This window comes from Lupinus angustifolius, unplaced genomic scaffold, assembly GCF_001865875.1.
Source record: "Lupinus angustifolius cultivar Tanjil unplaced genomic scaffold, LupAngTanjil_v1.0 Scaffold_24_4, whole genome shotgun sequence".
Classification (NCBI taxonomy): domain Eukaryota; kingdom Viridiplantae; phylum Streptophyta; class Magnoliopsida; order Fabales; family Fabaceae; genus Lupinus; species Lupinus angustifolius.
The window spans coordinates 82,210-95,428 of record NW_017719923.1 but is presented as its reverse complement, the minus strand read 5'-3'; the positions used below and the strand labels follow the sequence as shown (position 1 = coordinate 95,428).

Here is a 13,219-nt window from a genome sequence, read left to right as displayed (position 1 = left end):
TTTTACTTCTTCATTCCTTGAACGTGGTTAAATTGTTGTAACTTAACATTAGTTACAAGTTTATGGTAAATACTTGTTTGAAGTTGCATTAATAACTATTTATTTGTAATCATACTTGATATATGAAGAGATATGATATGCTATAAGTGGATAAAACCGCTGATGTATGAGAATTATGGTCTTCTGTCTAGGCCAGCTAAGCACAGAGGAATAAAAATAAGCATGTATATCATGTAAATTGATCGAATTTCATCCCTCATTTTCTTTTCTTTAAAAGTTTAAAATCTACGCATTATTGATGTAAAGTTTTTATACTATTATGGTATCGAATAAATGATATACATACTAAATCCTTTCTCAAATCAGAAAAGAAAGCAGATGCAAACAAGAGACAAAATTTGATTATGGGCCTTTCTGAAATGATCATTTTCCCTCAAGTTAATAGGTCACATGCCCTTCAGGAAACGGCAATGATCTGAAGGACTAAATAGGTTGATACTTGTCCTAGCTTTCTTCAAATTATAATTCAAACAAAAACTACCTCGAGCTTTCGGTGATTGAGACCCACTTAAGGCCCACGAATATATCTCTATCAGTACAATTGCACAAAGGTTGTGGTACATGTGTGTTGGACGAGACTATCGGGAGAGCCTCCAACTACCAGGGAGTTCCATTGTTACATGGATATGGGAAGAGTAAAGAGTCACAAGTGAGACACTACGTCTTGAACCATAACCTTAATAGGCTTTTCCTTCTTATAAACCTAAAAATGATTCACTCTTTATCGCATATCTAATGTAAGATTTCACACTTGAATAAACCAAAAAAATGTGGATGATTCATCAACCACAAATGTAATGTAATTGTAATAAACCTTAACATATCAACATATAGTGGTCAAAACATATATTTAAAAAGTTATTTATTAAAGATATATGATAGGTTATTTTGGAAAATGCTAGTTGGTTAGAAAGTTAGGAATTTGCAAGTTAGGTTTATGTTAGTTACTTGTTTTACAAGTTTTCTTTTCATTCTTTTCTCTTGTATAAATAAGTCATATTGACTCACTTCTTATTCAATCAATTCATTCAATAAGAATATTATCAATCTTTGTTTCTCATTCTTCATTCTTTAAATTTCTTTAAGTTTTTTTATACACTTCTTGATTCATCTAAGAAACTTTCTTTTCATGGCTCTTACCACATTTTAACATTATTTACACCCATGTTCTGCATCAAACTTTTATAACTTTTGATTTTTGGAAAAGAGAAATATTCCTTTTTCTTTTTTCTTTTTCTTACTATATTACTCTATTCTTCAGAATAGAAAATGATTTGAAAAGAGAGGATCATCTACAATAAATTTATGACACGGAGAGATTGAAAGTTATTTCCTGTTATATATGTGACCTTTTTCCTTTATTTTTTGGGTTACATTCTTTTGGAGTTTGAGTTTTTTTATATACATGTACAATGTAAAGTTTTCTATATGGTTAACCAATATAGCTTTTACCATTCTTTGTTGCTTGCTATCCACATCCAACACTAACATAAAGTATGGTCATTTTCAAAGCAAATGGCAATGCTCACTAATAAATCTAGCGTTTTCTAAATGAAACTAGTGCTATCAATTCTCAACACAAATACTACCATAGTAGTGAAATCAGATTCATGAAAGGGAAGAAAGGCGTGAACAAGAAATTAATAAAATTATTCCTCTTGAAATATGTTTTCTCATGGCAAAAATATCCTTCATTATTTCTCCCAAAAATATTCTCAATAATTTTTTTTAATTTTTACATTAAGGTATCCAAATATGTTCAATCTTATTTGAATTGTCAATCAGGTTAATTTCCATATGATCATGTGTACATGCATGAGAACTCTGAATTTTTTCCACCTGAGTTGCTTCCATGGGATTTATTCTCGATTAATTTATCTAATGGTGGAAAGTACATGGTTGTTGCAATAGTGATGAAATTAAAATTAAAGCATTTTGATTCCAATCTGTTTTAGCATCTAAGATTACTTATCTAAGAGGTAAGATATATCTTTAAGTATACACAAACAGGGTTTCAATAAGAGACATCCTTAACTGCTAAGTTACTATAGTCTATACATAAAAACATCTTATATTATTAGCTAAATCATTAATTTCTAGCTTATAGTTTACTTACATGCACTTAACTTTGTTAGGAAGCAACTGATCATATTGAATTTGATTCTTAAGGCGATTTTTTTATTACGTAGAAAGTTACATCTAATCCATTTCTTCCCTATTCTCACTTGCTCTATACACCTCCTTTACAACTAAAAAGCTTAATACAAAATGTTATTATATGTGACAATATCCTTTACCTTATAGATTTTTTATTAATTAAGAAAATGGCAAAATAGATTGTTAAGCGAATCAACCAATTGATAGTTCAAAACATCTCTCAACTATTGTGATATGTTTGCAAGATGACTTTTGGAGAATAATGTAAAAAAATAAAATATTTGATAGTTATAAATACGCTACATGTAAAAAGACTCTAAATTGTTCATTTTTCATTCATTCTCTTTTACAACTCTACTATCAAACAAACCCTTTAACAAAAAAATGTTGGATATATTGAAATTTATTGTAGGAGTGCCAAATTTGTTGCAATAGTAGTCAATAGGAACAGACAGGCTCCACAAAGCATCAAATTTTCCCCTTAGTACTCAACATGTGTTTGTCCCAAAACAATATATCATTTTATGTGCTATGTGCTGTTGTTTATGATTGGTCAAAAAATAATTAATTATTAAAATTTTAATTTAAATATATTTTTTCAACCAATTATAATCACTAGCACATTAAGTAACATACATTATGAAATAGGAGATTGCCCTTACTTGCATATGTGGCCTTCTGTTTGCTTATTGTTGGCGTAACCAATCTAGCTTAAATAGTTTAATTGGTTGTAAATTCAGGTCAATTTACTAACGATTGAATAATAGATAATCAATACAAAAATAACAAGTCTTGTAAATTTGTGCATTTAATAGATCAAGAGTCGACTATTTAAGCTTTTAAAATGTAATCAACAAGACATTAGTTTAGGAAGATAAACTATGTTAGATTTTATTTTTAAAAAGACCAATAAGCCAATAGTTTGATTCATGACACAGTAATAGTTATTGGAAGAGAGATACTGTAACACCTTTCAGATCCATGAAATATACTAAGTGTACCACCTATTAAACTTAAATACATGGGGAGTCTTCCGCCACTCGAACTCATAACCTCATAGATAAATAGTCACTATATCAATGAGTCAATACTATTAAGCTATTCTAAAAGAAATTAGTTCTTTAAATATAGAATTAAAAAATATCATTGGTAATATAAAAAGAAACTTTTAAAAAGTAGATCGTGAGCACAGTCATTTTAAAAATGATAATGTTAATTTATTGAAAAGATTTATCTAAACCACGTGGAGGGGTCATGTGTTGTCCATTGGACTCGAAGGAAGCCTGAAAAAGTAGAAAAAAGAGGAAAATAAAAGGTGTTGATTGAAGCCTCATATGGATACCACTCTCTTTTCCTCTTGCCCACAAAATTTACGGGGATGGGATGAAATAAAAAGAAAATTAACTAGACCTTTTTATATATTTTATAATATCATTAACTTTTTATTAACAATATTGTACTTAGATGGCATCGCTATTCTAAAGTTTAAATATCTCGACTAAAAAATATCTAATTTTCTTTTCCTATTACATAAAAAAATTATATATATATATATCTTACAGTGAAGATCTTCCTGTTTTGCACTAACTAGGGTCGCTATTTATGAAAAAAATATATGGTGGATCAAGGATAAAATATAATTTATTAATAGGTAATGAACTTCCAAGAATTAACTGTACTTGTGTCTGATTATGACATTGTGAGCATTTGAATTTTATTTGCAACTTTTGCATATTGTAACTCTGATGGCGTCTCTACTATTTCCCCCTTTTTATTTGACATATAACGTAATTTTACTAATTAGTTCTGTATTCAGAATATTCTGATATTTTATAATGATGGCATTTTGTATAATACTCAATTTGAAATAGAGCACCAACAAGATATTAGTTTAATAGTGTAAAATTTTGTTAAATTTTTAAGTAGATTAAAATGTCAAAAGTTCGATTCTGATGAGTGATAATTGTTGAAATATACAAATACATACCCACAAGAGATTAGTTAGGTGAAATGATACTTTTGTTTATACCAGCAAAAAAACTTTGAAACTTTGTTGGTAAAGAAACTTTGTTATAAACTTTGTTAGCTAGCACACGTTATAAACATTGTTGGTAAAGAAAAATAACTAATTTTGTTTATAAAAAAAAGAAGAAAAAAGAGATGCTTCTTTCATTCCATGTCAAGTTACGTTTTTCTTTGAAACTTCATTATGTCCAGCTATTGAAAACAATATATAAGGGTGGCTCCAGCTGCATTTCTTATTAAAAATTGTTGCAGTGCCATTCATATATAAGGTCTAATATAGCATTCAGTGTGCACATTTTATTCCCTTTTAATTAATATTTGTATTCCAAGGCTAAACAGTAGTCGCTTATGGTATGTTTTAAAAGACAAGATAGAGGGAGAACTAGAGGAATGAAAATAATTAATATTGTTCTATTGTGATTCTAAGACACGTTATAATCAGCCAAATTTGTATAAATTACAATTAAGGATAAATAAGATTTGGTTGATGCAATTGTCGATCATGCCTAAATAATTAGCCTAGCTAAATAAAGATGACAATTATTAGAAGAGACGTAGTCAGCAAAGTACGAGACTATAGACATATACAACATGACTGTCATGTTGTGTGAACAACACAAACCTCTAATATAGAAATGTCATGCTGCATGAACAACACATACATCTGCTACATAGCTGAACACGATAAGGACAAACTTAATATACGACTGCAAGAGTTAGAGCAGACGGCAAAATGAGTACCCTAGATAAAATATTATATCAGCCAAGGTACTGGTATATTTGGGTTGCACGACATAGATGAACATTTAATACTCTCTCGTATAATTTCGCATCTTATTCTCTATACACATTTCTTTGTATATTGGCCTACTTATAGCTCTCTTAACTACTATTTCTTTAAGAAATTTAATATTATAGATTAACATATTTTATAAGTAAAAGTTATGTGTTAAAATATAAGAAATAAAAGATATAAAATTTATTATGATGGTAGTGTAATTTAATTTCAGAAATATAGTAATATTATGTTGGAAATGTGACTATAAATTATATAGTAATGTACAAAATTTGACAAGACATATATATATATAAAAGAAACAATATTTAAAAATTATACTAATAAAAATGCTATTTTGTTGGTTTAATTTTATAAATAACAAAATAAAATTTAAATATCAATCGAAAAAAATAACAAACTTTCTAATTTCCCCCCTTCATATATTAGGGTAGATAAAAAACTATTTTTTTGGATGGCGTAGAAAACTTATTTTTATAGTTTTTATGTACTATTAAAGGTTATGAGTATATTAAAAAATTGTAAAAAAAATTCTGTTCAGAAAAAGTGATGATGATGATGACTTCCAATGTTTTGATTATCATAATACTTATTTCAAATATGTTTGTTTGTCTTATCCAAAACTATTTATTATAGCTTCTCAAAAAGAGTTTCTTTTATTTGTTTCCTTCAAAAGCTTACTCTTCATCATTTAGATGATAAGTGATCCTTAGGACTTCTTAAGTATTTACTTATTTTATTTTAACATGAAACATATGTAAAATTTTGTGGTGCATATTAAAATTGTTATTCCTAAATAGTATTTTAACACATTTTTTTGTTTAAAATCATTCTAGTATAATTTTCTATAATATAATAAGTAAAAGTACATCTAATACACATTTTATATACATTTCCCAAACAAAATATATATACTCATATAGTTATTTTAATGAGGACATAACATTACTTCATTGAGATTTTGATACAAAAGCATAGTACTCATATCCATGACTTTCCAATAACTCTAGAATTTGTAACATAAGAGTGTCGATCTTTTTTTTTAATAAACTAAGCTTCGATATTTTATATTATAAAATTAAAAGGTTGTGATGAAAATATCATCTCATGTTATGGCTCTTTGTGACATAGCAGATTTTTTATTTCCATTTACTACCTTATGTTTAGAGGGCAAACAACACTCATGCCAAACACATATTGGGACCAACATGTTCTATTTAAAATGACATTTTTTGTTGTTTTCACTATATGGGGCCAAAGGCCACAAAATAACAAATTCCATCAAACAACTCCCATGAAATTGATTCTAATAAGTTTTAGTCAACAACTAAGGGGTAATATGTTTTTATTATTACACAGTATATATTTAGCATATTAAATATAAGTTACTTAATTGTGACAAAGTGTGACTTAAAGTCTTTGAATGTTGTCTAACTTAATCAAGTTAACTAAGTGAGCGATGTACTTAAAGTTAGGAATTAAAAAATCACTGTCTAGCATTTACTATGAAATACTGATATAATATTATTTACAATAGTGTGTTGTATAAGGAAGGGACACGTCAAATGACACTATAAATAAAAAAATGTTACAGGCTAAAAGAGAAAAGGGTAGTGCTTTTCATTTCTAATAATGCAGATCAAGATAATAAAAACTACAAAGAGTTGGTTTTGCCTTAAGCCTTATTGTTTAATTATTTAACTACGGTGGATAGGAATCTCGCTAGGACAGTAAATGAAGTTGAATTGAAAAAACTACATCATCCCAAACCCACATTTTGAACCCACTTTAAAGGATTAAGTTCAACTACCATGTTTTAGTAAAAATATTTTTCTTGCCTCGAAGTTAATTTAATTGGTAAAGATTTAACTCATTCTCAATAATAATGTGACTTTGAAAACTTCTAAACGATTAAAAAGAAGAAACATGAAATGAATTAAACAAAGTCTAGTATAACAAATTTGTCCAAAAATGATAATCTAACACATGCAATATATGCCATATAATGTACTCCTTTTTTATTAGTGGACTCACACATCGCCGAGCTAGTAACACATGCATCCTTTTTAGGGTAGGATAACACTTTTAACTTATTGAAGATCATAATAGCAACATAGGTATTTGTTTAGCTTTGGTGCACTAATTCATTGGCTCTTTTTCGGTTCTTATCTTTGTAAATGAATAAATTCTACATGTTAGATTCAATTCAAGCCGACTTGTAATGGCCCCAATTAATTGACTTGTCTATTGCCTAATTAAATAACCAGGGAAGTTTTAGGCCTACACCTGTTCAATCTATGATTCGTATATTTTTTTAACGCAATGTCTAAGTCTAACTCCACAAATTTCGTGCAATTATTTTCCAAAGATTCCCAAATGATAAGCTTATCTTCTTATCATTGTTGCGTACTAATTTCCTTCCTTGTAGAGAAAACAAGGGTGAAAATTTATCTCTTTTTTCCATTAAAGCTCTTAGCCCCTATTACTTGTCTTACTTTTCATTTCAAGCATTTCCCACTCCAATATTAAGGGAGTTTTTTTTGTTTCTCACTTGTATCTCTGTACTTGAGGCAATCCTGTCCGGAGTCGAAAATATCTATAATTATATTGGGCTAACTCTCGAACCTGAGACCTTGCTTAAAGGGAATCAAATATATATTACCTTATATAAACATTTAGATTCCGTAGCTCATAATTTTCCAACAGGGCAATGTTTGAACTACATTTTCAAGGAAGAAAACACACAAGAAGTTTCCCACCCTTATAATGCCACATTATTATCCTTTTTGTTGTTAATGAATAGCCAACATGTGGAGGTGGCTACAGTTGTCATGGGCAGATAAAGCGTCAAATAATTAGGTTACGGTACTCGTCACTTACCCATAATTCTGTTATGCAACCATAGGGCCTAGTGGACAATTTGTTCCTAAGTCTTGGTGTTACATTTAATCAAACATGTTGTGGCTAGGATAATCATGTGGACCAGATAGCGAGTATTCTAATTCATTAACTATTTTATACAACTGGAAACCAAATCCAAGTTCCGGATGTAAGGTTATTCTCTTCTATTAGCAAAGGCATCCAGCCACCAAACTCTAAATGATGGAATAATAGTAAGTTTAGGTTTAGGTTGAGGCCGTATCCCCAATGAATAACACCTTTCAATTGAATATTGTTCCATCCCAAAGGTCCAGTGTGAAATGGACCGGTCACGAATGGCCCAATAAGTTAATGGGTCAACCAACACAAGAAACCAAGATTCATAAGACCCCAAGACATGATCCAACATGTGGAACGACTCACTCTGGTCAACAAGATCCAACATTTGGTTGCCGGATATTACATACAGGAGAAGAGAGGTGTAAGTATTAAAGAAATATATTTTTCTTTCTTTTTTTATAGCTGACAATGTATAGATATTACACTAATAAATATATACCTTTTGAACTAAGGTTGACAATCAACTGAGCTAAGTCGATATTCATTCGAAACTCGACTTTGTTGTTTAGCTCGACAAACTTGATTCATAACCAAATGAGTTGAACTAGAGCTCGTTAAATAAATGAACTAGACTTGAGGTGGATACAGATCGATTCATTAAGTTCATAAGTTGACTCTACTCTTTAGGTTTGAAACTTGACTCATTATTGTAATTATATATATATATATAACATTGTCCATTATTTATTTTTTAAATAAATTCATTATTTGAGTTGTCCAAATCAATGTTATCAAAACCGGCTCGGACCGACCGTTTGAACTAGGAACCGGATACTAAACCGGTCCGAGCCACATGTAGGATCGGTTCTGCAAAGGAACTGACATCGATCGGTGAGACTCGACCTAAAAAGATAACTCATATCGAATTTAAGTTGAATTTTAAATTGAACAAATCCTTATCAAGCTAAACCGAGTTGAGTTTTGGTTCAACATGAGGAGACTCTTGCGGCCTATTCTCATGTACATCTTCTATCCTTTTGCTCCTAACATTTATTTTTAACACGGATTGGATTTATATATAAGAATATGAAAACTCTTCATCCCAGGCCCAATATGGAACCATACCCAAAGATAAATATTATTATCAATGGGCTTAGGCCTAAACAACACAAAGAAACGCATTTGTGTTGTTGAAGAAGGAAAAAACTCAACTGAACACAATAATGGCTTCTTCATCTTCGACAGGAAGTGGAACATTGGTGGCGGAGAGAAGAGGAATACCAGGTGCACAATTCGTAGAGGATGTTCAAACATATCTCACACAGCTTGGTCTTGATGTTAACTCTTCTCTTTCTTTCCTCCAAGAACGGTAACATATTATTCATTCCAACCTAATTAATTACTGTTATTCCTTTACTTTTCAGATTTTCATAAGCTAACGTTTTTGGGGGTTTATTGATTTCCTTAAATAAGCTATTTTTTTGGCTGCTTTAATTTTTGTATTGGATCAGTAGAGTTGGGCACTTTGGATGGGTGTGAGATTAACAGCATGAATTTGGGTTGAAGAAAAATGGAGCAAGATGTTATTTTTATGAATATTTTTTGTTGGGTTCATTGAATACATGAATGCTTATGGAGTTTGTATGGCATTCAATTCAAGTAATATATTTTGGGAGTGTTTTGGTGAACAACTTTAGTTAAGGGCTTGGTCAATATGTTTTTCTGAAATAAGCTAGAAAGAGCTTATTTACATTAGTTTACCAGCAACCTTATTGAAATAAGCAAAATCTGACTTATGGGGTGGTTTTAAACTATTTTCATAAGTTATTTTCATAGACAGTTCTCTGCCCAAATAAACTATTCTAAAGTCCTCCTGATATATCTATTACATATTAACATGACACGATTAATGCATTCGGCTCTTTTTTATGTCATTTTTAGATTGTGTCCAATGTGATTCCTTTTTAAATATCTATCATGTTTCACTTGTCATTTGTCAATGACTTGTGTAACAAAACTTATTGCATTGATATTTACTTATTATGTGTTAGTGTTAGTTTTACTAAGGAAGTAGGCTTCATAAAATTTCTGTTGCCTTGTTAGATACTTGAGTAACTAAAGTTCATGGATACACTAAAGAAGCGTTATGTGTGAATTTCACTTTCATTTTCAAACATTTTATGAATCACTGAAGGCTTATTATTGCAGGCTTCAGCAATACAAGTTGGTTGAAATGAAGCTTCTTGCTCAGCAAAGGGATCTTCAGGTTTCATTACCTTATACATCTATAGATTGTAGTACTTGCTGTGACATGAACTTTTTATTTTCTACTATATATTATTAGTGAAATTTTGATTTGGGGTTTGAAAAACGTTTTCTTTTTTACTTTGTTTCAATATAAATCAGTGACAATAAGTAAGAAGTTGACTGCTGTAAGAGCAAACGGACTTGACATTCTAGTGTTAGTATAGGCCCCTACTCGACAGGATCATGCATCAAGATTTTTGCTCCGTGACATGTCATAATTATCATTGTTATTATTTTGAAACTGGTGCTGTTGGGCTCCAATTTTTTATTTTTCAAAAACATATGTAGGCTGCAACCATCACCCAAACTGTTGTTGGGATTATCTCTGAAGTAGTTGCATTGCAATTATAGTCTCTAAAGTTTTCAAACTATGTACTTTGATGCAACTCTGTTATCTATTCTTAACTACCTGGGTTTCATACTTCCATGACTATAATAAATTTACATCATGGAAGTAAGATTTCCAATCAACTCATTACCATGTAGTAATCTTAAAATTGGTAGTTAAGTGTCTGAGTGCATGTGTATTGTCTTTTTTCTCGGTGTTCTCTTACTGGTTCTATGTATTAATTGTGTTTGTCAGGCCAAGATACCAGATATTGAGAAGTGCTTAGATGTCGTCGCTACATTGCAAGCTAAGAAGGGTACTGGTGAGGTTCGTTTGGAGCTTGTTTATGCCTAACAAGTAGTATATAGAAAATATTATTTAGATAAAAGATAGTTAACTTTAATATCCAAGGAAAAGGTGTTAAAGATTAATGTTCATAACAGATATTATCAGATGGCTGAATTTTTTTCATGCGCATGATTCTGCTTATGCATATAAACTATAAAGTTTCGCTTGCAGTGTTTGCATGAAACACATGCAAGCTAACTTATAGGTATCTTTTGTCGTGACCTTACCCCTTTTCTTGTCTTCCATGGGCCAGTCAATGGTCTGGGTCATGTTAATAACTATAACCTGCTCTTGTTATTTGATTTGATTTTTTAAATATTCGGAAATTATAGGACATGGGAATTGCAGTGAACTTCTCTCTAAAGTGAGGAAGTAAGAGAGCATCAATCCTTGGATCATTTAGTTAGTTGATATCTCTATGCACCAGATGAAATCAAGAGTAGATACACTCTCACTGGATCTGGGTGGACAAAGCATGAACTCATTTTATGTGTTATTAACTAGAAGCTTCATGTTTCACTTAAATGCAGGCACTTACTGCTGATTTTGAGGTTTCAGAAGGAATATATTCACGAGCTAAAATTGAGGAAGCTGACTCAGTGTGTTTATGGCTGGGAGCTAATGTTATGTTGGAATATTCCTTAGAAGAGGTCCTTACCTTTTAGTTTTAGGCGTTATTGCTCTTTCTTCTTTTTAATTTGTTTCCTACATACGAAAATATAAATTTCTGGTGCAGGCTACTGATCTTCTACAGAAGAACCTTGATAATGCTAAAGCCAGTTTAGAAGTCCTTGTCACTGATCTACAGTTCTTGAGGGACCAGGTTACAATAACTCAGGTCAGGTGCTCTATTTCTCTCTTTGCATTCACCACACCTACTCTTCAAAAGGACGTAAATGTTGAGGGTATTGGACTTCCCTTGCGTGTTTAAGTAGTTCTTAGTAGGAGAAATGGAAAATATAGAATGGAGTATAAAATGGAGAGGTGATGAATGGATGGCAGTGTCCTAATGTTTCATCTTGATTTTTCTTGCATTTTGTTATGTGATTTTTTTTACAAAGGATGGCATATAAATTTGGCAGTGGCTCATTTCTATTAGTTCCGTTTTATTCCTAGTATGTAAGCACAATTATTTCCACTGTATCATTTCCAACACTTGTTTTCATCTCAACCAATAACACCATTGTAGCTGTAGTTATGTCGTGGACATGTCATTCTTATGTTACTAAATCTTTTATAATCTTCTTGACATTAATTTGTTGTAGTTCTTGGTCTTTTTATATATTTGATCAGGTTACTATCGCTCGTGTGTATAATTGGGATGTTCATCAACGAAGAATTCGACAAGTTGGTGCTCCACCTTCTCAAGACTAGCAAAAAGAAACTTAATTCACACCTTCATCTAAAGTTGGGGCATTATACCTTTTTCAGCTGAGAGTATGATTCTAGTCACATTTCACTTTCTAGTGTAGATGCAATGCTGTTTGCTTCTTGTTCCTAATTCTGGTTTCACCAAGTAGCTTCTGTCAAGAATAGGAACTAGTTTTGATACATTTACCAGTGTCTGTAATATTTGTGAAAATACCATGTGTGGATTGATTGGCATGTTCTGTTTAAGGTGATCATATGGGTATATTCTCTTTTGCTACTTAATTTACTTGTCTGTGGTTAAGGTTAATTCACTGATGAAGCTGTCATTTGAATTCAATATGTGGACCAGCATGGTTATTATAAGGGCCCCATAGAAAGTTAGAAACTTCATTTTGTGAATGAAATTGTCAATAAACAATGCAAAACAAAGGGACAAGAGGTCATTTTCAATGGCTATCCAATGATGTTGAACTGTCTTATCTTTTCATCTAAAGGGTCATGAGATTTATGGGTATGTGGTATAGTCAACTAGTCTAATAAGGCAATCTCAGCAAAGCAACTAAACAGTAGAAAACAAATAAATCTAGGATGTTTGTCTTAAAGTTCTTTTTGTTTTAAATGGTATGATATATATGGTTGAATATTATGTTGTCGGTAGGCAAATTAATTTTAGGGGTATAGACTCTTCACATGGGGGACTCAAACAAAGGTGTGTAACAAGTCAAAAGCATAACCAAACTGACAAATGGATTTTTACCTACTCTTAAGTTGTGAAGTCTATCTTGATTCTTATGGTATGTTTGTGAGTTGAATTTTAGAGAGAAAGTAAGTGAAATGAAAGATTTGAGAGATATGAAATATATTTATAAAATAACTCTGAAACCTTC

General features: G+C 30.9%; 1 protein-coding gene across 1 annotated transcript; it reads left to right on the top strand.

The window, feature by feature from the left end:
- Positions 1-9,144: 9,144 nt before the first annotated feature.
- On the top strand, positions 9,145-12,614 carry LOC109338394 (probable prefoldin subunit 3). Its single transcript, XM_019575625.1, has 6 exons — positions 9,145-9,347; positions 10,187-10,244; positions 10,869-10,940; positions 11,492-11,611; positions 11,698-11,799; positions 12,255-12,614. The coding sequence occupies exons 1-6, from the start codon at positions 9,202-9,204 to the stop codon at positions 12,333-12,335; spliced, it is 579 nt and encodes a 192-aa protein (XP_019431170.1). The 5' UTR covers positions 9,145-9,201; the 3' UTR covers positions 12,336-12,614.
- Positions 12,615-13,219: the final 605 nt, after the last annotated feature.